The 23,907-nt window shown below is 39.9% G+C and overlaps 1 protein-coding gene across 13 annotated transcripts in view; it reads right to left on the minus strand.

Moving 5' to 3' along the window:
* The window catches only part of ELF1 (E74 like ETS transcription factor 1), a 665,417-nt gene that overhangs the window by 176,258 nt on the left and 465,252 nt on the right, over positions 1-23,907 (minus strand). For 6 of the 13 annotated variants that reach the window (XM_086934923.1, XM_086934918.1, XM_086934921.1 and 3 more), the window contains one exon: positions 5,445-5,516. The exons of the other annotated variants lie outside the window; for them this stretch is intronic. In XM_086934923.1, coding sequence (XP_086791049.1) covers positions 5,445-5,516 — 72 coding nt within the window. The remainder of the gene's footprint in view (positions 1-5,444; positions 5,517-23,907) is intronic. 13 annotated transcript variants of the gene reach the window in all.

The following is a 23,907-nucleotide window of genomic DNA, read 5'->3' on the forward strand; positions in this document are numbered from 1 at the left end:
TGGAACAGTTTAATTACAGAATGTGTTTGAGCTCGGTTAGAATGTGCTTGTTTGTTTGCAAGTCTGGTCGTTGATGAGCTACGCGTCAGGTCGCCAACAAGGCATCGCGAGTGCACATCAAATGCGGAGTCTGCATCCTATGGCATTGACCCAGTGGGTACCCGCTTGAATACCACTATCATCGTAGGGGTTACTCCGGTGTCTGACTCTGTACTCAGTTTAGGTGCGCCATGTCTCCGGCAGCCATGTGTGTGACGGCTTTGGTTACTATGGGAACAATCGGCCATTATTTACCACATGCACGTGCTCTGCCCAGCCGCTACCAGCTAACAAGCATTGGCATAGCCAATAGGTCTCGTCTTTGGGACCTTATAAGTATTTAGTTATGCAGCACAATATCCTTACTGCAACAGCATTAACTGTTGCATGGCTAAACACTTATAAGGTCCAAAAGTCGAGACCTATGGCTATGCCAACGCTTGTCTTCTTTACTATCAGTATTATAGGGAGTTATTTCTATTGTTTCTCTAACTCCAGAAGAATGCAATTTGTCCTTTAAGTAGTTCGGACATCCTAAGCGAATGGCTTAATGTTTTAAGCATCCACCTCAAACTGAGTCTGGCATCGAACAGGATCCAGTAAAGGTCTCTCACAAACAGGATAATGTGTTATGTGTTTTTTTTTTGCCCCTGTGATTAGCCATGTAGCTGTGTGAAAGATGGCTTTAGCAGAACTTTGCAGTAGATATTCTCAATTTTCTAGTCATTCTCCCTTGGCACGCCTATATTTACACCTAAAACGCAGAACTATGTGTGCATACTTCAACACAGTCTCTAACGAGAGGTCGTCAAATAATAGATTGGCACCCATAGGAGTTGATGTACAGCTGTACATTGGGGGATGGGATGGCATTTCTGACAATGTGAAATCGTAATACAAGAGTACTTCTAAGCATACTTTTTTAACTGTCACAATAAAGTACAACTTTACAGGTACAGTAAGTTAACAAACAAAACCGTCACAATTGGCTTTTTGTGGACAAAGGTGATGAAAACACAGAGCAAGCAGGCAGGCATCCTTCAGCATGAAATTTTCCCAAAAGTTGATTAATATATCAGCCAATCGGGTGGTGTTTATTCAAAGGTGCATTTAGTACAATGTGCCAACAGAAGTGACTGGAATAGTAATTGTTGTTTGGCCAAGATTAGGCAGGAATGATCAAGAAAGCAGAGTCAGGTGGTATCATTTTTTCATAAAACAATCTCAATAAACATAAGAAAAACAATCCCACTACAGTCCCTTGATAACCAACATCTTCTGGATAGCATTTTTATCATAACCCACCCACTATCATAGTCACTAAAAAGGGACTTTTCCCTCCCCCTTTAAGCCAGCATGTTCACTCTTCTTCCCTGCATACTTTTTAAATATGAAGGAGACTTAAAAGAGCTGAAACTAACTCCAAACACATCACTACATTAGCACCATTATCAGGAAGGTTGGGATACAAGTAAAGGCAAGTGAATCTTTTTGTAATCTAGAAAGATGTGCAAATCCAATTTAAAAACACAGCTCCTTAATGGGACAGGAATAATTATTACAGAGACATGATACATGGTCTAATACAGTTCTATGAATATCAATGTGGAAGTAAAAACTAGAGGCCCTATTCACCTAGATAAATTTACACCTGTAAATTTACCGTGGCATTCCAGATATAAATCTACATTTTTTTCTTTCACCATTTCCAAGTGCAGATTCACATCCAAGTAAACACTTACATGCCTCCGTCTTGATACCAGGGGTTGAGGCATCTCAGACTGAATTTATGAGTGTAAAGTTACAACTAATAACTTATTACTCATAGGAGGATATTTCTACCATCGGGGCAGAGACCTCTCAGGTACAGTAGAGGGTAAAATATTAAAAGTTTATTGATTCTTAATGTAGAATAACAATGTAATTGTAAATTAAAATGAATAATTATTAACCTATAACTTAAAGAATAAAATGTTACAAGACATTAGCTCATCAAATTAAGTGTTTTAAAAAATAATTTTATGAATAATATACTTCAATATAATTGATAAATATCGTTATTTTTTAACTAAAATAAAAGTCTCAACCTCACTGGCATTTTAATAGGTAAAGTTCAGTATTGTATCTAAACTAAGTTTTTATTTAATTTAAAATAATTCTAAATATCTATTAAAAATGTAAATTTTATATAGTGAAAAAATAAGCTAATTATTATTTTTAAAATGATAAAATATTCAACTTAAATGTAACACCTTTTTATTACTAAAACCATTAGATATATATACTTTTTAATCTATATAAAATATTTCTCATGAGGCGTAATTTTAAGTCCATGCCTCTATTATTTACTCTGGGAATATGTTGAAGTACCTGTGAATGGGTGGTGCTAGACGTCAAGGCAGGACTGTAGAACATTTACGACTGTTTTATGGACCTTCGGGCTGCAGTAACTTTAGAAGTGTAGTTTTAAATAGCAATGGTCGTACTATTTTGTGAGTGGGAGTTTGTTTAAGCATATCACTCCCTAAACCCGGGCTTACCCCCTCTCAAAACTTTAGTAGTAAGTTTTTCTCATTTTACACCCACATTTATTGCTAAGTAACTAAATGAAATCAAATCAAATGAAATTTATATTTATAATGCACGCTAATACCCGGAGGTGTCTAGGCACGGCGACTCAATGATCTATAAGCCAGCGAGGGGTGATAGGAAGGTGGGGAGACGCTAGTTGTTAAAGAGCTGAGTTTTTAGAAGTTTACGAAATGCCAAGAGATTGTTTTCTGTCTTAAGTGCTAGTAGGAGTGAGTTCCACAGTCTGGCTGTGCCTACAATGAAACTTCTCCCCCCCTATGAGGCCGTTCTGGCCCTGGTGATCACCAGATTTGCGGATGTTGCGGAGGGAAGCTGCCTCTCAGGACTATACCACTTGAACTTGTTTGCCAAGTAGTCGGGGACAAGTCCATGTAGTGCCTTAAAGGCGATGCAGAGGGCCTTGAATTCAATCCTCCTTTTATCAGGTAGCCAATGCAATGCTGGGAGGGCATGGGGCACTGATTGATGTTTCGGAATATCAAGCAGCAGACGAGCTGCTGCGTTTTGGAGGACCTGCATTTTGTTGAGGAAGCGTGCTTGTATGTTAAGGAACAGCCAACAGCAATAATCTATTCTGGACAATATAGGAGCTGTTACCACCGCATTCTGGAGCTCAAGCTGGATGAAGGGATGGATCTTTCTCAAAGTTTTAATCATGAAGAAACAGGTGGGGGTGGTTGTATTGATTTGCCCCTCGAAGGATAGTTTAGTATCAAAGTAGACTCCAAGGTTTTTCACCTTAGAGATGGGAGTGGAAATTTCTCCCATTTCCTGTGGCCACCAGCTTGGTAGCCAGAAAGAGGTGTCACGTCTGGAAAAAAAAGCACCTCGGTTTTCCCTGTATATAGCTTGAGGCAGTTTTGGGACATCCAATGTACTATTTTGCGCAGACTATCTTGGATTCTCAGTGCCGTGTCCGTTGTGTCTCCAGAAAAGAACACCACGATTTGCGTGTCATCTGCTTTTGACACTGTTTTGAATCTGAAGGACTTCATGAGCGAGTAGAGGGGGGTGACATAAAGGTTAAAGAGTGTCAGGCTCAATGAAGAGCCCTGCGGAACCCCGCAGGGCAAGGTGAACCAGGACAAACTGTGCCTGTCAAGCTCCACCCGTTGTTCTCTGTCACAGAGAAAGGACTTCAGAAGAGCCAGAGCCTAATCCCTGAACACTACAGAAAAGAGTTTGCTTGCGAGCAGATCGTGGTCAACTGCGTCGAAAGCCGCTGAGAGGTCGAGAAGGATCAGAGCTGAATTCCCACCTTTGTCCAGAGTCCCTCTCATGTCTTCCGGCAGATTGATCAGGGCAAGCTCGGTACTGTGTTGACTTCTGAAGCCATATTGCAAGCAGTCTAGTGGCTTGTTAACATCCATGAACTTGGTAAGTTCTCTATTCATGGCCCTCTCAACAATCCTAGTAGGAGGAGAAAGACGAGAGATGGGCATGTAGCTGTTCGCATCTATACTATCCGAATGTATGATGTTTCATCGCATACATTCACCACACATGGCTTTACAATGTGGTAGTTACAACGACCAGGTTGTTACCACGCATGCCATTACATCACAAGTCATATCAACGACTTGCTGTAGGGCGCGCTGGACCTACGAATAGTCGTAATTACTATTCCTACTCTAGTTTGTGCAACAGAGGGGAGGGTGTTGGATCTAAAATCCAACACATTCCCTGGTATTGCACGCCCCCAACAGCAAGTCGTTGATACGACTTACGATGTAATGGCACGCGTGGTAACAACGCGGGCATTGTAACAGCTGCGTTGTGAAGTCATGCATTGTGGAAACAGCGTTGTAAACACTGTTTCCCATACTGTCCAGGATTTTTTTTTCAGCAGCGGAACAATAGATGACTTCTTCCAGGATATCGGGAAATATCCATCAGACAACATCTGGTTGAAAATAACTGTAAGGTAGTGGGCCGTAGCATCTGGGGCCAGGTGGAGAATTTTAGGGGGGCAGGTGTCCCAGGGTGAGCCTGTTCTTGTTCAAGTAAGCATAGTCATAACCTGCATTACCGCGATGTTTCTAAAGCTGTAAAGGCAGGGCATAGTGTCTGCTGGTAAGCCTTCCTCACTTAGGAACTCCATCATAGTGGTGGATGGTCCTTTGTGTTGACCTCCCCCTATTCCATGGATGGAGAGGAAAGAGTCCAAAACGGCTTTGACTTTTGCCTGGAAGGAGTCTGCTAACTGGTTACAGAAGTCTTGATTTACTCCTGTGTTTTTCTGGGCGGGGAGTTTACTCAGTTTCTGAACTGTGGAGAAGAGTTCCTCGGTGGAATTAAGAGAAGCACTTATTTTGTTAGAAAAATACAGTTTTTTAGTAGTTAAGATTTTTGCTTTATAGTCTGCAATGGCTTTTTTGAATGCAACCTTGTTGTCGATGTCATAATGCGAGCGCCAATTCCTTTCTAACCTTCAACAGACTTGCATCTGTTGTCTCAGGCTGTCGTCAACCCATGGCTCGAGGGCGAAGTCATTTTATTGGTTGTAGTTAACGAACTTGTATGGTTGAGATCTCCCCATAGAAACGATAGGAGAGATTAGATGGAGGAGGAAATTTCCACCAGTAGGTTTGGAATTACATTTTGCCGTTAGTACTACTGTAGTAGTACTACATGTACTGAAAAATTCAGTTTGTGAATCAGGCACATAGTAAGGCCTTAACAGGCCCTCTAGCACTCAAAAATACTAGACCATGTTCACATCATATCGGAATAAAAGTAATGTTTTTATAGTTTTAAAATGTGCTAAAATAAATAAAATTATTCCCTGTCCCAATGGGAATAGGAGGTACAACCTGCCACGACTCCCAGGACCTCGGTCCCCGTTCAGCAATGGCAGTCGTCTTCCCATCCCCGGAGGCCACCATCTAGAAAAATGAAAATAATACACGACTTTAAGAAATATTCCTAGTGTTTTATCATTCAACTAAATATAACCAGTTTTTTAAAACAACAGGGGCTTCAGTTTTTGAAGGAGGACTTCCACAAAAAACTAAATTATACACTCCCACTCTCTTCCCATGTGAATTTTTAATTTTCTGAGGTCCTGGGGTTCAATTGTTGTTTCCATCAGCCACCATTTCTCCTTCAAGCAATTTTCAGTGACATTTAAACATTTATTATTATTTATTATTACTCTCGCAAAATGGGCAGACACTGTTAGGCACAGCACTCTTAGATGTGGATGTATCCACTTCTGCTGGTGGAGACTGGCTGCATATGCTTGCATTGCACCAGACATGGGTCACATAGGGCACGGCCCTGGAGCACATCAGACATTATGCTTATAGCCTGGAGTAGGACATGGATGAAAGAAGATGGCTGGTGGCTACCAAAGTACACTACTATCAAAATATAGGGCAGTCATCTACTCTATGAAATCTAAGCCGTTTGCCACCTAAAAGTTGCTTAGGTTGATGGAGTTGTACAATGTTTATTTTATATAAGAATTTCAATTTTGAAATATATTAATAAAGCAGGAGACAGAATAAGGACAAGGAAAAAATACTATTAAACTTGAAAAATCAGCGGGAGCACATACTATATAAAACACACATTTGACGGTGGTGTATTCCCACTTTTTCATAATATATTTCTTACCAATGATTTGCATTTTGTGGCAATTTTAATGACTTAACATTTAAATATTCTAACACACTTAGAGAGTGGGCTTTACCACCCAGAGCTGCACAATTTCTCACTGTGCTCCATAATTCTGCACTCGAAGTATAATTAGATTATTTTACCCTCATATGGTGCATACAAAACATGGGAATGATGGTGATAAATTACCCTCTATTCTAAGTAGGTACACCACTTATTAAGTCAGCCAGTGGATTAAGTCATCAGCAACTACAAAGTGGTAACGCCAATATTTAAAATATTTTGGTTCTAAGCAACATTTTCAAGTTCAAATTATTTGAAAAAAATACAGAGAATAGGTAAATTGTTTGAAATAAATCAAAGCACAATCAGTGAAAAGTTTGGGATGGGATAAAAGTCGAAAAGTAAGAGGCTGGGAATGGGTACGGTTACATTGAGGAGTGTGGAAAATCCGTTTAATGCAAAAATGGGGCATATTTGATCGAGTTTAGAGAGAAAAGGCTACTATGATAGTAATGACAGTTTTTCAAGTAAATTGCATTTCAAAGCAATTGCTAAACCATATCATTTAAAAAATTAACACACATTCAGACAACATCTATGAGTTTAGGTGCCATGTCCCATAAAATCTGAATATTAAGACTTTTGTACTTTGGAGTTCTGACCCTAAAACGAATGCAATATATTTCACTAGTTTTATTAGATTAGCATATGCTTAAAAAGTGCTAAGTGACAGACGATTGGGACCACTGTGTGGTCCTTCACCCATTGCGCAACCAAACACATTTTTTTTAAAAACAGAAAATGTAGACAGAAATACGAACTAACCATTATATTCACTTTCTTTTTTGATAGTGCATAGTGGATAAAGCTGAGACTATGGAATCTGAATCCAAGCCTACTAGCTGGCTATAAGGTATGCCATTAGGTCACAGGTCCTCATTCTTTGAATCCTATTTGTTAACTGTTTGAGAATGTTTTATGTGCGATGGCAACATTGTATTCTAAGATCCATCTTGTGCCTTCATTTCACCAAATTGCACACTTCACTCGTACTTTTTAGTCTCATAAGTGCTCGAAGCTTTCGGGCATCTAAATTCAGGATTTAGCTAATTGGATCCACCAATAACGAGATACCAACATTCTCTCCCATTGCGGAATGCTTGCTGCTCCCTTGCCCTATCTCCCCCATCTCTTTGTTTTAATCCTATAGTGCAGCTGTATCGAGGTAGGCGGCATTACTCACCGGCCATTCTAGGACTAGGCTTTGTATTGCATTACTTTAGGTTTTTTAACACCCAGTTCAGAAGTTAAGACCTCCATTTGATTAATTACTCGCGCTCACCTCTTAAAGCCTTAATTGGCTGTTGAGGGGGTTTCTAGACAATGAAGAAACTGGAGTATTTTACACTTGGTGGTATGCATCATAGGGAACCTTCTAATATTTTATTATGCTAGTATTTTGTCAGCTTCAACAGTGTGGCTTATCCATAGAGTCTACGCTCCCCTTACTGGTCAGTCAGCAACAATAGGAAACTTTAGTGGTATAGGTGCACTTCATAAAACCTAATAAAATAGCTTAACAAACAATATGTATTAGGAAGGAACGCTGGAGAACCTGTGGAGACTAATACCAGAGGCAGGAAGTGATGAGATTGTATCCTATCTTTAATATATAGGTTTCCAACCTTTGTATACCAAGTACGTTTTTGTCACGCCTACAACAGGTAGGTATGGAGTGATCACTGCCGCCCAAATTTTTTTTAAGTTCTTCATTAGTTCCAGTGCTGGCTCAGTGAGGATTCTCACCATTAGTAAAGAAAAGTAAGGGGAGTCATCAAATAGTCCGGGTACCATTATCCCCCATTTCCCACAATGACCATTTTTTAAGGACACCACTAGACCTTGCAATCCATACATTACATATCTGTGAGTAGGGAAAAGACCAAGACAACAGCAACAGACAAAATAGTAACTAAACCATTGTGACAAGCTCAAAGATACTGAATGAGCCTCAAAGAAAACCCTATCCATGCCAAGCAAGGAGAGGTGAGAGGTGGGAGAAAACAAGAAATGAGTAGCGGAACCAAATCAGGTCTCAGAACAATATTACAAACGAAGAGTAAGTAATAGCTGGCAGGCACACAGATGTGAATAATGTTAGAGACTCTAAAAATGTGATTGTGAATTTGTCTGATTACATCTTAAACTACATTGAAAATAAAGTGCTTAATAGGGTCCTAGGCTTTTGCTCCACAAGCAGATGTAACTTTGCTGATAGTCAGATTGATTTAAGTTTGTTTGGATATTAAAATTCTAAAGTTTTTTGGCAATGAATCCTCATTAAATCTATGATGTGAATGAAAGTATTATGCGGTCAGATCTGACTATTTCTAATGTGAAAGATATTCATTGTGTTCTATCTATCGACAATGAATTTAGTTTCAATATAGAAGATTTACTTATGGATTTGGACATTCAACCTGATTTGAGCTGTGACAGTACTTTAAGACCTAAATCTAAATTCATTCCGCAGTGTGCCCACTTTGAAGGGATTGAACTTTTCACAAAGAGGGTTATGAAAGATTTGTACAATTTGGAAGATAAGGGGACTACAAACATCTACAGTGATGATAAAACTAGTAATTTTACTAAAGAGAAATTGTCAGCCTTAAAGAATCTGATCAAGGAAGCGGATAAAGGGGTATTGTCGTCATCATGAACGACCAACAATATAATTTGGAGGATATGTGAAAACTTAACATGGATGTTACAAAAGTGGTGTCTATGGTTAACATCAGACTGGCAAATTGGCATGAAATCTGCCTTCTCTCCGATTTAGAGTTTAAATATCTTAGGGTAGACTCACCAAGAAAAAATTATATATATTTTCCCAAAAATTCATAAGGATGCGGCCTTCCCACCAGGATGACTGATTATCTCGGTAATCGGTTCTCTGAAGGAACACATATCCAAGTTTGTTGATGTGTTTCTCAAACCGTTTGTTAGCAATTTACCATCTTATGTTAAGGACACCACGGACATACTCAGTAAATTTGAGCATGTTCAATGGGACCAAGAGAGGATGATATTCGTAACCCTGGATGTGGAAAGTCTTTACACCTGCATTCAAAGGGAGTTGGGTCTAAAAGCCCTAGAATACTTTTGTCAACTAGGCATGCCAACCTGTATGAACATTCTCCAATGTTGTTAGAAATGGCTGACCTCATTCTGAATAACAATTTCTTTTTATACCAAGATCAATGATTCCAGCAGCCACAGGGGACGGCTTAGGGATCCAGGTTTTCTCCCTCTTACGCCAATCTCTTCATGGGTTGGTCTGATAGGGGGCAAGCTTGGTTGTCCAGGGCCTCAAGGTGGACAGAGTATGTTCACTTTTGGGGCAGTTTTATTGATGACATTATAATGATTTGGACCAGGTCTCAGACTTAAAGAATTCCTTTTTACCTTATTGATAATGCATGGATACCACTAACTTTCATCCTACTGGGATTAACTTCATGGATGTTACATTTTCCATCTCTAATGATAAAATACAAAGTACTCACAGAAGGCTACAGCATGCAATAGCACTTTATTGGCGAGTAGTGCTCATCCTTCAAGTACAATTAGGGCCATTCCTTATGGAGAAATGCCCAGGGTTAGAAGGGTTCAGAGTGAGGAGAAAGAATGTGAGAAAATCTGTAAATAATGATATCAAGAATGACACGGAGAGGTTATGATTTTGATAATATAAAGAGAAGAGTTTCTAATATCACCAGGAATTCACTTCTGATATTGTAACAGCTGACGTTCGGGGTGGTGACAGGGAGTTAATGCTAAGATCATGCAAATCTAAATGAATTTCGCCCTTACATACAGTAGAAATTGGATTGAATAAAGAACATGAATTCCATCATTTCTTATGAAGGATAGATTTGGGTATTTGTCACATAAGGTTGAATTTGTATTTAAGACTACTAAAAGAGAGCTGGGTTCCTTTAAGCTGAATATACATATGGCTTTTAGATTGGATAGGTACATTCATAGGGTATGTTAAGAGAATATGTAATCTAGTAATGTCATCATACAATTACCTTTATATTAAGTATTTGAAGTTATTACATCACATGTGCTATGAGTTCATCCAAGATGGCGGCCAGCAACATCTGGTGTTTCAGGATGTATGCCAACGATATAGATATGCGAGTCTCCTGTATTTGAGTGATTATGCAGTTTTCCCAAAATGGAGGAATATAGTAGGTAGATATGCAGATAGATTTGCTGGCATGGTGTGGGTACTTTGAACACATTGTTTTTGAGAATATGCGAATCACAATTTCAAAATGGCGGCGATGTAAATTAGTGAATTATACGGAGTTGGTCATGGATGTACCATACTGAGCCACTTGATTGATATAAGTTGCCTGGTGTATGTAATCCAGCTTTGAGAGAGTTAGCCCTCTTTAAGGTGGCGGTCTGTAAGATTTGTAAGATCTGGGGCAGGAGTAAGTACAAATATGTACTTTGTTATGAGTGGAATGCGTACATGCTTTACAGGTTGAATAAACCTAATCTAGCATTACAGACGTGTTACTATGATGTGGTACTTATTTTTGTTTAGATTTATTATTTGTGATATGTGAGCTTTTGCATGAATTATGAGAGGAGTAAAAAACATCACTCCAACATGGCGGTTATAATCATGTGTTCTCTAATGATTAGAATAAGTATGAGTTTTACAAGTGGAACAAATAACATTTACGATAACAGACGTGTTATTGTGATGTGGTATTTAGATTTTTTACTTTTGATGTAGAACTTGTAAGAAGCGAGTACTTTAAGAGATGTATCAACATCTTAGACACACAAATACACACAGAAATGGATTCGACAAGGAAAGAGAATCTGCAGAAAGAGAGACAGAAACAAAAGGAATGTTTAAATGATATTCTTGATGACAGAATGAAAGCAAAATGGGAAGCAAGCAAGTTGGCTAAACATGAATTCGGAGAAGGATGCGGGAAGTGGCTTGCATGGAAATTAAAGACAGACTGTATAAGAAATAAAATAAACATCATAAGTAAACAGGATCAAACAGGACAAACTACGAACGAGGATGAAATTAGAAAAGAGTTTGAGACTTTCTTCTCAGAGTTGTACACGGAAGATATAAATCCATCTAAAGATCAAATAGGAAAATACTTACAAGAGTTGCCCATATTGAAATTATCAGAGGAGGAGAAAAGGGAGCTGAATAAGGAAATCACACCTAATGAGGTTAAAGAGATAATAAAATCACTGAAAAAAGGGAAAGCAGCGGGACCGGACGCATTGCCAAATGAATTATATCAGATGTTAATAGACACACTAGCCCCACAATTAACAGAATTAACAAATTTAATACTAATACAGAAGGAAACATTGCCAGATACATGGAATGATGCAATAATAACAATATTACTAAAACCGGGAAAAGACCCTAAAAAATGCGAATCATATCGACCGATATCTCTGCTCAATGCAGATTATATTTATTTATTTTATTTATTTATTTATGGGATTTTTAATGCGCAACTAATACCCTAGGGTGTCTAGGCGCAATGAGATGCTCTTTTCACTAAAATCATGTCAACAAGATTAGGAAAGATTATACCTCAACTCATACATACAGATCAGAAAGGGTTCACAAAGGGAAGACAACTACATGAATTGTCACATGAACTCATAAGCACCATAGATCTAGCTGTATCCAATAACACTCCCCTAACAATACTAACGGTCGATGCTGCTAAAGCATTCGATAGAGTGAACTGGGCTTTCCTAAATAGTATAATGGCTAATAACAATCTAGGAGAACCCTTTCTTCATATGATAGGCGAAATATATAAAAACCCTAGATCCAGAATTTTGGTAAACGGAAATCTCACAAATAACATAAAAATCGCTAGAGGTACGAGACAGGGGTGCCCCCTTTCCCCTTTGCTTTTTAACCTGTATATAGAACCCCTAGCTAATAAAATCAGACACTGTAATGATAAAATCCCCTTTAAATATCAGAATTGGGAGAAAAAATTAGCATTATACGCAGATGATCTCATGCTATTTACAGAGGAATACGAGGAGTCTAAACCAGCTATAGAAAAAATCATGTCTGATTTTGGTCAAGTTTCTGGTTATTTGGTAAACCATACTAAAACAGAAGTAATGACATGGAATACCAATTTTCACTGCCCCAACATAAAAAAAGAGATAAGATATTTGGGCATTTTGATAAATCAAAACATAGACAAAATAGCACAAAACAATCTAAACAGAGTAGCCCGAGATGTAAGGAAACTTCTTAAAGTATGGTCTAGTTTGCCCTTAAGTTTTATAGGGAAGTCAAACATTTTAAAAATGAACATCCTCCCAAAATTTACTTTTTTGTTCAATAACATTCCACTGCAATTTAAAAAAACTGAACTCAGAAAATTACAGGGAGAACTATCAAGTTTTATATGGGCATCTAAGGGAACCAGAATATCATGGAGGAAGCTAAGAAGAAAAAAAGAGAAAGGAGGTATTGCAAGTCCGGATCTAATGGAATATTGCAAAGCATTCCAATTTAAAAACATAAGGAGTCTTCTGGGGATACACCAACACTATCCAGAATATTTGCAAATAATTACAGAGGCAGAGGATCATTATTTGTACAAATTCGGACATCAAAAATACTTTAAAAAAGTCAAACTAAAGGTCCTTAAAGAAGCACTAAAACTCTGGTCACAGATTAGACTGACTTTAAAAATTCCCTACTATAGTGCGCTGGCACCAATATGGAATTCTCCAGGAACCCCGATCTGTCTGAAAGACGTAATGGCAAATCCACTAAGACAAAACAACATCAACTATTGGGGTCAACTACTAAATGGCTCAACATTGATCTCTTGGGAAGAAATAAATAAAATTACTAATGGGACAATATCTAAATTTAAATATTATCAGTTGAACAGTTGGGCAAAAACAATACCATCACGGGATAAAGACAGCAAAAATTTGGAAAAAGAAATGACAAAAACATTACCCATAAAAAAGGAGGTAGCAAAATGGTACTGGACATTACTAGCAGAAGAAAAAGAAAGCTACCAAATAGCAGAACAAACGTGGGGAAAAGATTTGGAAACGGATGATCTAGAGAATCTATGGGAAGAGTCAGTAGAGAAATGCTGGTCAACAATAAAATCTGTAAGACTGAAAAGAAATCACTTGTACACCCTGCATAGAGCTTATTGGACCCCGAAAAGACTCTCAAAATTTAAAAATGCAGGAATCAAGAAATGTCCGAAGTGTGGAGAGGAAAGGGCAGATGACATCCACATGTTCTGGAGATGCTCAATAATTAGAATATTTTGGGAAGCAGTTGGTAAGACTCTAAATCAGATATTCAGAAAACATCTAAAAGTAAGTGAATTTCTTATTCTTTTTGGGATTGGCAACACAACTGATCAAATAGGGCTGACAGTAATGGAAAGAAAGCTACTTTTTGTATTAATGGTAATAGCAAGAAGAGAGATATGCATTAAGTGGATTGTTCCAACAGCCCCCTCACATGGGGAATGGATGAATTCGGTTATTAAAACAAACAAACTGGATAGAAGGGGTCATAGGAGTAAAAGGTTTAATTATTGGGAAATCATGGAAAAACATGTAAACCCATAAAAAAAGATATAACATTCTGTCCTATGATTAAGCGAATACACAGTCTGGACTATGAGTATGATACTCATAAGAGTAGCCAAGGTGGCTAGCTCCCTCCTCCCTCGCCTACAGACTTGTGGATATGTAATGGCAAAGGGGTCTCCTCTGAGAAAACAAGGAGAAGGAACATCATATGGCAAGTGAGAAACGGGCGGTGACGGTACGGAAAATATTTCCAGAGGTAGAAACCAAATTTTCCATATACATAGAATTTTTCGCAATATGAGGATAAAAAAAAAAAAAAAAAAAAAAAAAAGAAGCGAGTACTTTAACACTACAAATCACAAGATGAGTAGAAAACACCGCTCTAATATGACGGCTACACAAACGAGTAGCATATATGCGATGTGACACAGGTGAAATGCATTTGCAAAATCCAGCGAGTATTTAAGGGGCAGTCCGGGAACAGAGGCCCTTTTGGAAACTGTGAAAGTGGATGCTGGGTCATGACGTACAGGGAGTTCGGTCTTTCTACGCAGTGTCATTAAGTGTAGTTAGAGGCTTATCATTTGTTTCTCCACTTGCTACAAGTTTGAGGGCAGACATGGGGATCGTGTTTAAAATAAATTTTCATGGCAGGGCACAGGATATTAGATGTGCTACTTTGCTCTGTTATAAGGCAAAGTTAATATATATTTTGAAGAGGAATATATTATAATTATTACCTGTGGTTCGCATTAATAGTGCATGTGGTTAAACTATGCCACTTTAAATACGTGATGATTGTGGGCAGCTTCAACAGATATTATAATATGGCATGGTGTGTTTGTTGAAAAGGATATAGTGACATTGGAGTTTAAACATACGCAATTAAATGTTCTATACCAGAGGTGGGTATATTATCTTCATCTGGTAATTAATATTATTGATGATGACACTGCGAGAGTGATTGTTGACTAGACACAGTTGCAGGTGGATGAGAAGGTTATTAGGAAGATGAGCTTTTTATGTAAGGCTTTGTCGATTTTTGGCTAAACTATAAAGGTGGGCTATATATTATCTATCTATGGTCCATAGGGATACTTGATCCGATTGTCCAACAACTAAAAGAAGTTAGGAATTGTTTTTTTTTAATTAAATTTGTACTTTATTGCATATTAAATTCTCACACAGCACATATAGCCTACAACCCGAGGGCCGGCGGCAACACAAGGCAACCTCTGCTCTAGGTCTTAAAATGTTGTACACAGCCTTAATGCCAGCATCCCAGGGGCCTGGCGGCAGAAAAGAAACAGTATCATGCATGCATATCACGGCCATCAAGCAAATATATAAATACTGTGCCGGTCAGTACGACAAGAAGTTAGGAATTGTCATTGGTTGAAATAAGAAGTAATTGGAGAGTATATGCAGAAAACTCCTGGAGAACCTCGTGTGGGGTGAGTAATCTCATAGCAATGTACAGTAGGTATTTGAAGCCTGGGTGAGGCGTAAAGTAAATATCTCTTTGTGCAGTAAAGTTATGGGTAATACCGTAAGGAGATTTGATTCTGTTGGGGTAATGGTTATATTTTGTTAAAGTATGGCTTTTCCAGCCTTCATAAGGAATGTCCCCCCTTTTTTGGCTCGTTTGGGAAAAGAGAAAAAATAAAAAATAATTGAAGCGTAGTAACTATTGGTCGTAGAGAACATAAAAATCAGTATGCTAAACTTAATTGTGCATTTATCCCATGCTAGTATTGTATTATATAAACAAATAAACATTCCTGTGCCATCTGTGCGACATATAGGCAGAGATTTGATAGTAAAATCATTAGACATGGTGATATAAACTCCAACAAAATCATTGAATCATATAGAACAGATCTTTTAAAGGTATAGTCGTTTTGTTAAAGGATAAGATGGGCTGAAGTAAATTAGAGATTATAAAAGAATGAAGATCACTGTATTTAACCATAAGACTTTTTACAGAGATATGAAGAATTTGGAATTACATTTTTGGAACAAACCTAGATCACAGTATAGACTCTTCCATAATTAGGAATGTTAATTGTGTTAAGCGGACTACAATTCTGCGATGTAGTTTTTACATGTTTATTGATGTTCAATGTATATGCACTTATTTGATGTTTGTCATAAGTGCATATTTGTGTTAAGATTTTTTTTATCTTTTTTTTTTATTTGTTAAAAATGTGTATCTAATTTTAATGTTTGTCTAAAGTATTATTTTTATGACAGCCCTGAGGAAGTCCTTATGTAACATTGACAAAATGCGTTGGCTGTGTCACTGGCAGTGTCCTTGGCTGTGTTTGAGCTACTATTTCTGTGTATAAGCGTTTATTACGCTTTTCAACTGGGCTTTTCATTTCTAGGGCCAGATTCCATTCAGTCATTGCTACTATTTATTTATTTATAAAGTTTTATATAGCGCAAACTTGATCCCGAAGGATATCAGAGCGCTTTACAATTTGAGGCAAAGGTAACACATCAGAACATTAGTCTAACATGGGGAATCTAATGGGCACTGAACATTTTCTCATCACAGGTCCAAGCTTGCCTTATGGTATCCACTCTGTCACCAGCAGCAAAATATATAATACAACCTAACTTCAACACTTAGTGTTTGAAACAACTGAATATTTGAATTGAGGACTGGAAATGTTCCCTGGCGATACATCAGGTGTTATATTGTCAGCATTCATTTTTATTAGCACTCCAGACTTTACATTTACCCACATAAGGCTGATTTTGAAAGAGTTTTGCGGTCACAAAGGCTGGAATGTTCAAAAAGGAAACAAAAAGTATAGAGGTGAGAAAAGGAAAAAACATTCATGAAAGGAAAAGTGGAGAAAGGGTGACAAAAGGAAGAAAACCCCAACAGTCAACCTCAGCCAACTGGAAATACGTTTTGTATTTTTTTATGGGAAAGCATTCAGAAGCCATTTTTTGTTGGGAGAATTTCTTTAAAACTCTATTTTATCATTAACTACGACAAAAGGTTTCTTAAGCACAAACTACCCTACAAACCTCAAGGGATGGTGGGGTCCCTCTTTGTTCATCAGCGCTTTACAGGGATGGTTAAAGAGGGAGGTATCTGGATAATCCCTTGTCTAGCATTCATTAGCAGTGTGACAAGCTGGCACCTGAGGGTACCACGAGGAGATTGCACCAGGGAAGTGTGAGGACTTGTCCTCATCCTACACTTCCCATCGCTCTGTTTATATCTCTCTTTATCGGGCTCGTGGAGACCCGACCATGACAGTGTTTAGTTTTGTTTATATTTTATTATCCCATTTCTTCTTCGAAGAATCAGGTGCTTGCTTAGAGTTATCTCTTTCAGAGCTACTCTTTACTGCAGTCAATTAGAAAAGGGTCACAAATAAACTGATACATAACCAGCAATTCTTATAGGGTGATGGGGGACCAATCATGAACCTCTTTGCATCCTGAGATGGAGCCTTACCACAGAAGTAATTTGAAGTAAAAAAAACTCCAGGAAGTGCATAGCCATAGGAGAGTCTTCTTGTGACCGAGAGGTACCCAAATTGATCCCCATTACTTGGTAGGAAACTCTGGTTATTTGTCCATTTCAATTACTTTACAATAAACTGAGTGGTGGTAAGTAGTGCTTTGTTTTCATGGCATCCTCTCTGGCTTGTGTACAGTAATACATCATTGTAGCTATGTACTGCAAGTATGCAACTAAGAAAATTCAAAGGATTATTTAGTTTTCTAACAGAATTTGATCAGTCACTCTTAAAAATGTTGGGACTTTTTATATTTGATTTGTATAATTAGATACTGTCAAAGGAGTTGGTTATTGATTCCATGGTTAGGGCATGGATGATGTATTCCTACGCAAGGTAAGGATTATTCTGGGGGCGAGGGCAAGCTAGATGGCTGACAATATGTGCTCTAGAGAGCTCTACTGTACTTTGCTCATATCCTGCATAATACTCCCCTGATAGCCGGTTTCTCTTCAACAGAACAATCTGACCTCCTGGGATCCTGCTACGGAGCAGGATGGTGGTGGCATTTGCTCGATGACGGATTACTGGACAGTGAATTGTGGCCGGTGGCCTGCAAAAGCGACCGCCATGCAGCCATGGCAATGTAACTCCCCCTGACATCCTTGTAAAGCTGCTGAATGCCTTGGTACAGAAGTAGTGAGTGTACTGCCTGCACCTGGTTCTGGTGACTGCTATCAAGGACTGTTTGCAGTGGGACAGAAAGGTACAGGCACTGCTGCAGGGAAACCATGTGGGCGGCAAGCAGAGAGTCCTCGTCCTGATTGGGATGTTGGAGCAGTTGCGTTGAGGCCTACCTAGGGAGGGAACTTCTGCCCAGCCGAGACCCCATATGAGTGCTAGCCTGGATGTGTCAATAGCTAGAGAGCCGCAGCTTCAGATGGACCTAGGGGTGGCCTGCCAGCAGTGCAGTTTGGGGACAAGCGCTGCGACCAGAGGATGCCTGGGAACTGGCGCTGCTTGGATGTGCTTAGCGGAGCATATGTGAAGACAACACTGGGCGGGGGCCGTGGGCGGCTCACTTGGTTTGACCGGGATCGCTGGTGAGGCTTTCCTACCGCAGCACATGAGTGAATTACCTGGTGGGGGAGGAACAGGTAACTGGGCCTTTCTGACTGGCTGGCCTAGTCGACCCCACCCGGGAGAGGAGCCTTTGTCAGGGGAATTCTTTATGGGACATGAGGACAGCACATTGCACTGAGGGGCAACGCTGGTTCATGTTCCTTGCTTGCTGGTGACAGGTTGCTTCCTTGGCTTGACTCTCACAAGGTTGGAGCTGGTAGACAGCTCCTCTGGGAGGGACATGGGTAAGAATACATTGCTCCAGCCCTCCCAAGGTAACACCATTACCCAGTAGACCTTGTCGCACCAGGGACTGCCCGGGCCAGACGAGAACACTGCCAATGAGAAGCATAGGGCCTCGGTGTGGTGAAGGGGTAGGTGGTGGGTGGGGTGGGAGGAGTCATCTAGGGTGGAACTTCTAGCAGCTATTCAGGGCTCCAGAAATGCCCTGGAGAGAAATATTTACACTGCCTCGATAGATTTAAACTTTCTTCTCGCAAATCTGCTCATGGTAGCCGAAAATGTCTATGTGGCTCAGGAGTGGATTGAGGACTTCTGTGCAGAGTTTATGTAAGGTTATATTATTTTTATATAGCGCAAATCACCCACTCTCTAAGCGCTTCTAGAGAAAGTGAACAGGTCCCTAGAGTAGAATAATTAGCGGCAACAAAGGCAGAGCTTAAGCCGATGTCAGTGCCTCTCTAAAAAGATAGGTCTTTAAGAGCTTCCTAAAGGTAAGCAGAACCGGTTCCTTTCGCAGGTTCTCCGGTAGATCATTCCAGATCTGTGGGAGGAGGACCGAGAACGCTCTGCCCCCTTTGGTTTTAAGGCTGTACTTGGATGAGGCTAGTCTACAGGCCTCAGATGATCGTAGACCCCGGCCGGGAACGTACTTCTTCACTCGATCTTTTATATATTTAGGTGCCTCACCATAAATAGCCTTATGGGCTATGCAGAGACTCTTGAATTGCACACGCTGGTCAATGGGCAGCCAGTGCAGTTTATGTAGCAAAGGGGTAGCTTGCGTTCTCCTGGGGAGTCTAAAAATTAGCCTAGCTGCATCATTTTGTACAACTTGTAGTCTCCTGAGGAGCTTCTGGGGGAGGCCCAAATAAAGGGCATTCCCATAATCCAGCCGAGAGATAACAGTGGCGGAAACAATTGATTGCAATGCAGAAATGGAAAGGAGGGGAACAAGTCTCCGTAGCTGCCTAGCTAAGCCCGTACAAATTCCCACCACCGATGAAACCTGGAAGGACAATTCCGACTTGATTTTCAGTCCCAGGCTTTTTACCACTGGCATTGGGACTGGGACCACTCCTAATTCTGGAGGTCAGAAAAGATCACACCAAGGGCTATTTTGGGTTAGAATAATAAGCACCTCGGTTTTATCCGGATTGATCTTGAAGGAGTTGGCTGCCATCCAATTAACAGTAAACCTAAGAAGATTTTTTACTGACTCCTGAGCCTGGCCGGAATTGTCAAGCAGGACCAGAAGTTGAGTGTCATCGGTGTAATTAAAGACCTGGGAGTCCCTACATGTCAAAGCCTCCACCAAGGACTGCAGATAGATATTAAAGAGGAGCGGAGACAATGCAGAACCCTGGGGGACTCCACAGGTCAAGGAGCCCCGGTCCAACAGCTGCTCATCCAATTGAACTCTGAGTGCGATCAAACAGGAAGGATCTTAGCCATTGATGTGCTTGCCCCTTTATACCCAGATTCGACCAGCGGTTCAGCAGAATGTTATGGCTGACCGTGTCGAATGCTGCTGACAGATCTAATAAAATCAGAGCACTCAGCTGTTTACTATCGGCCCTAACTCTGAGCTCATCCAGAACGGACACCATCACCAGCTCCGTACTATGGTGTGCTCTGAAGCCCGCCTGTCTAGTGTGGAGCAATTGATGGTCATCTAGATATTTTGCAAGAGTTTTCTAAACATGTTGCTTCAAGATTTTTGCTAGAAAGGGGAGCTGCGAAATAGGCCTATAGTTGTTTAAGGCTGCAGTATCTGCCCCAGGTTTTTTCAATGAGGGGGTGGCCCTTGATTCCTTCAGATTCGTTTTTAAATAGCCCAGGTCTAGAGACTCATTAAGTGCTTTCGGATGCCTGCCTTACATTATATAACCACTAAGCACTGCCTGTCTTTCACCTAGTGTCTGATCGGCTGACCACAATACTGCCATTGCTTTCTCTATTGGCCTCTGTGTTTGGAGCCATATTTGGACTTTCCCCTTCCATGACCAAAATTACCTCTCTAGGACCTATCTTTTTCTATGGTGCTCCTGCCTTCTGTTTCTCTCTCTGTCGAGATGGATCTGGTTCGAACAGGGTACAACGTTGCACTACCAACACCCCCATTCTGTTGGGCTATCCTCCAGGGCTACCCCATCCCAGCTGCAGCAGACCAATGTGCAACACTGCAGACTGATCAAAACGTGCACACCAACCCTAGCTGCCTCACTCTACAAGGTCTGTGTACCTGCCTAGGCATTTATGAGATGCAATAGTCTCTCCCACTCTCACAGGGCAGACCCAGCCAATAGCACCTTCAGAAACAGCTACTTTAAGGGATTATTCTCAAAGAACTGACATCCCATCACAACCGCCTACCCATGAACAGCCCTTCCTGCAGTCGCCTCTCACAGCGTGTATGAATATAAACCTGCAACAGTGCTAGAAACAAAAATATTAGTTTTGGCAACTTCTTTTTTCAGAAAAAACTGCCAGTAAGAAAATATAGTTATTTTGATAAGTAAATACTGTTCTTTTTAGTACACCACCAGAATGAGCAGGGCCAGGCTATGAAGGAGACGTGTTAATACATAAAAAGATTCTACCACACCCCCTGCAACGTTCTCACTCTCTTCCAGCCACCTGTCTTCTGTTTGCATTTGTTCCTCTCCCTCACTCTACTCTGCCCTCTACTTGTCCTCTACGTAGTCCTCTTCCCTTTGATTTTCAGATCGCTGTCTTACATGTCCATCAACAAATGACTTATAAAGTCAATCATGTATTCACTATTCAGAATTTTTTCAAACATAACTTTAATATTAACAAATATCATGAATCTCCTACCTCAGTTGAAACCGGAAGTGAAATAGCCACTTAAATAAGAAAACTTTTAAAGCCAAATAAAATCCGAATCACTACCAAATTATGTTAAATTGAGGGTGCCTTGCTAAATGAGGTCAATCCTAAAAACAAGTATCTTATTAAACATCAAAGACAGCTGTATCAAAACTGAGCCACCACTTGCTTTGATCATATTAAATTAGCATCAAACTCCGTGATAACCCACATAAAGGCCTTTATTCACTGAATATAAAAACACCCAATAGGCTTAGAATCAAAAACGTTTAGGAGTTCTTTATTAACTGTCAGGTCTCTTTTTAAAAGCAAAATGTAGTGTTTAAACAGAAATACAATTTTCTTAAATCTTACGATGGCCATGGGATGGATCATGGTATCAAGGTACTACTTTGTGTTACTGACACTCCACTGTGGCTCCTTATTTGTAGCTACCTCTGAATAAAAGAACACATTTTGTGCTAATACCAGTTCTGTAACTATTGATATTCAATAATGAAACCTAGTTACTTTTGTATACAAACAGAAGCTGTATTGCAATATACTTTTAAGCACCTTGCTTAACTTCAAAAGTGCTAAACTATCCAATCTCTTTGCAATTTGTCAAACAGGAAATTGATTTATTTTGCCAAAGTGGTAAGCAAGCTAAAAGTGGGTCTTTGCTACAAATAATTTATTAATTGGCATTCTGCCGCAGCTGCCACGTGGCCAAGTTACACACTATTACCAGTAACATTTGAAATATTAAGAGGTCCTTCATGTGTATGAAAGAAAAAGTTACGAAATGCAGTGTGTTGGTCAGATCTTTATCAAACCAAACTGATAAAGATTATATGCACCATGCCTCGTATTACTATACCAAATTGTATGAATTTAACTAAAACACACAGGAAGGTTGAGGTCCAACATAGCACACTAGAAAAGTATAAATGAAAGAACAAGAAGAGGGGAGGGGCTTTGTAATGCTGTAGATGGAATGCATTTTCAGAGCAATAGGTTCCATATATATAAATGAATTATTATGCCAGATTAAGTACTAAAATAATGAAAATTACTGAATCTGTAAAAATGCACATCGATATTAGGGTGCCCGAGCTATAGCTAATAGACATAACGGAGCCACGGTGTGCAGCTAACAAACGTACTTAAGCTGGGAACACGATTAACAAAAAAATAAGGCTGGTGAATAGTTCCTCATAATTAATCTAACACATATGTCAATCACTGTTCACAAAAATATGCCCAGCAACAAAATAACTGCAAAGGAATACATATCTCCCAATTATTGTGCATATAGCATATTCCTATCAGAATTACTGTGCAAGTAAATGCATCAATTTTTATTTAGTGTTCAACAAACGAGACTAGCAGATGGACTAATCCAGATATTATATTAAATAGCAATAATGTACAATAACAAATGCTCTACAGAATTATAGCGCGAAAAGGGGATTTTCTTATCCAAAAATACTTAGGGCCTTATTAAGAGTACGGTGGTCCAGGGACCACCGAACTCGCATTGATAGCGGCCAACTCTGCAGTCCGTCTGCCCGATTACAAGTTGTGCAGTGGGACCAACACAACACCGCCTCCAGACCGATGTCTCCTCCAAGAGCGGAGCTCCCATGGCGGTGAGGATAGTGGCAGACAATGGTGGGGTGCCGGCATGGGCACCACAGTCGTAATTACGACCTGCCATTCTGTTGGCCTTTTCGTGGGGGGATGATGACATAAAAAGGTTGTCGGAAAGGCAGGTTTTGGGGGGTAAAAACATGTTTCGAAGGCGAGTGTGCACTGGAGACACGTTCATGCGGACACCTATGAGTACCCCATGTCACCTGCATGGTTGAGCACACTGCTGCTCCTGCAGACTGTAGACAGTACTGAAGGGCAACAGTGAGCCTGACCGCCCAAATGCACTTTAGCATGGCAGTCATTGGCTGCAGCTCTTTCCTAAAGCCGCATCATGCAGCCGCCATTACTGTGCCGGAGCAAGACCGCCAGCCCACCGGTTAAGTGGTAATGCGGCTGTCGGGATGCTGCTGGCTAGGCGGCGATAATCCAACCTCTGCTGTTGTGGGCTGTTGGTCTTCCGGCAAGGGTCGTAATCTCGCCATAAAACAAAGAATACGCCCTTTAAATTTACAGGGACAGTTGTTGTGCTATCAGAGAGTCCCCCTTTGGTGAATATATGTCCATAAGAAATACTGTGCCAGCCTATATTCCCCAAAATTATTGTACTATAGGTTATACCCTGATACCCGACCTATGGTATTAGAAGTTAACAGCTATG

The sequence above is a fragment of the Lissotriton vulgaris genome, chromosome 8, assembly GCF_964263255.1.
Source record: "Lissotriton vulgaris chromosome 8, aLisVul1.2, whole genome shotgun sequence".
NCBI lineage: Eukaryota > Metazoa > Chordata > Amphibia > Caudata > Salamandridae > Lissotriton > Lissotriton vulgaris.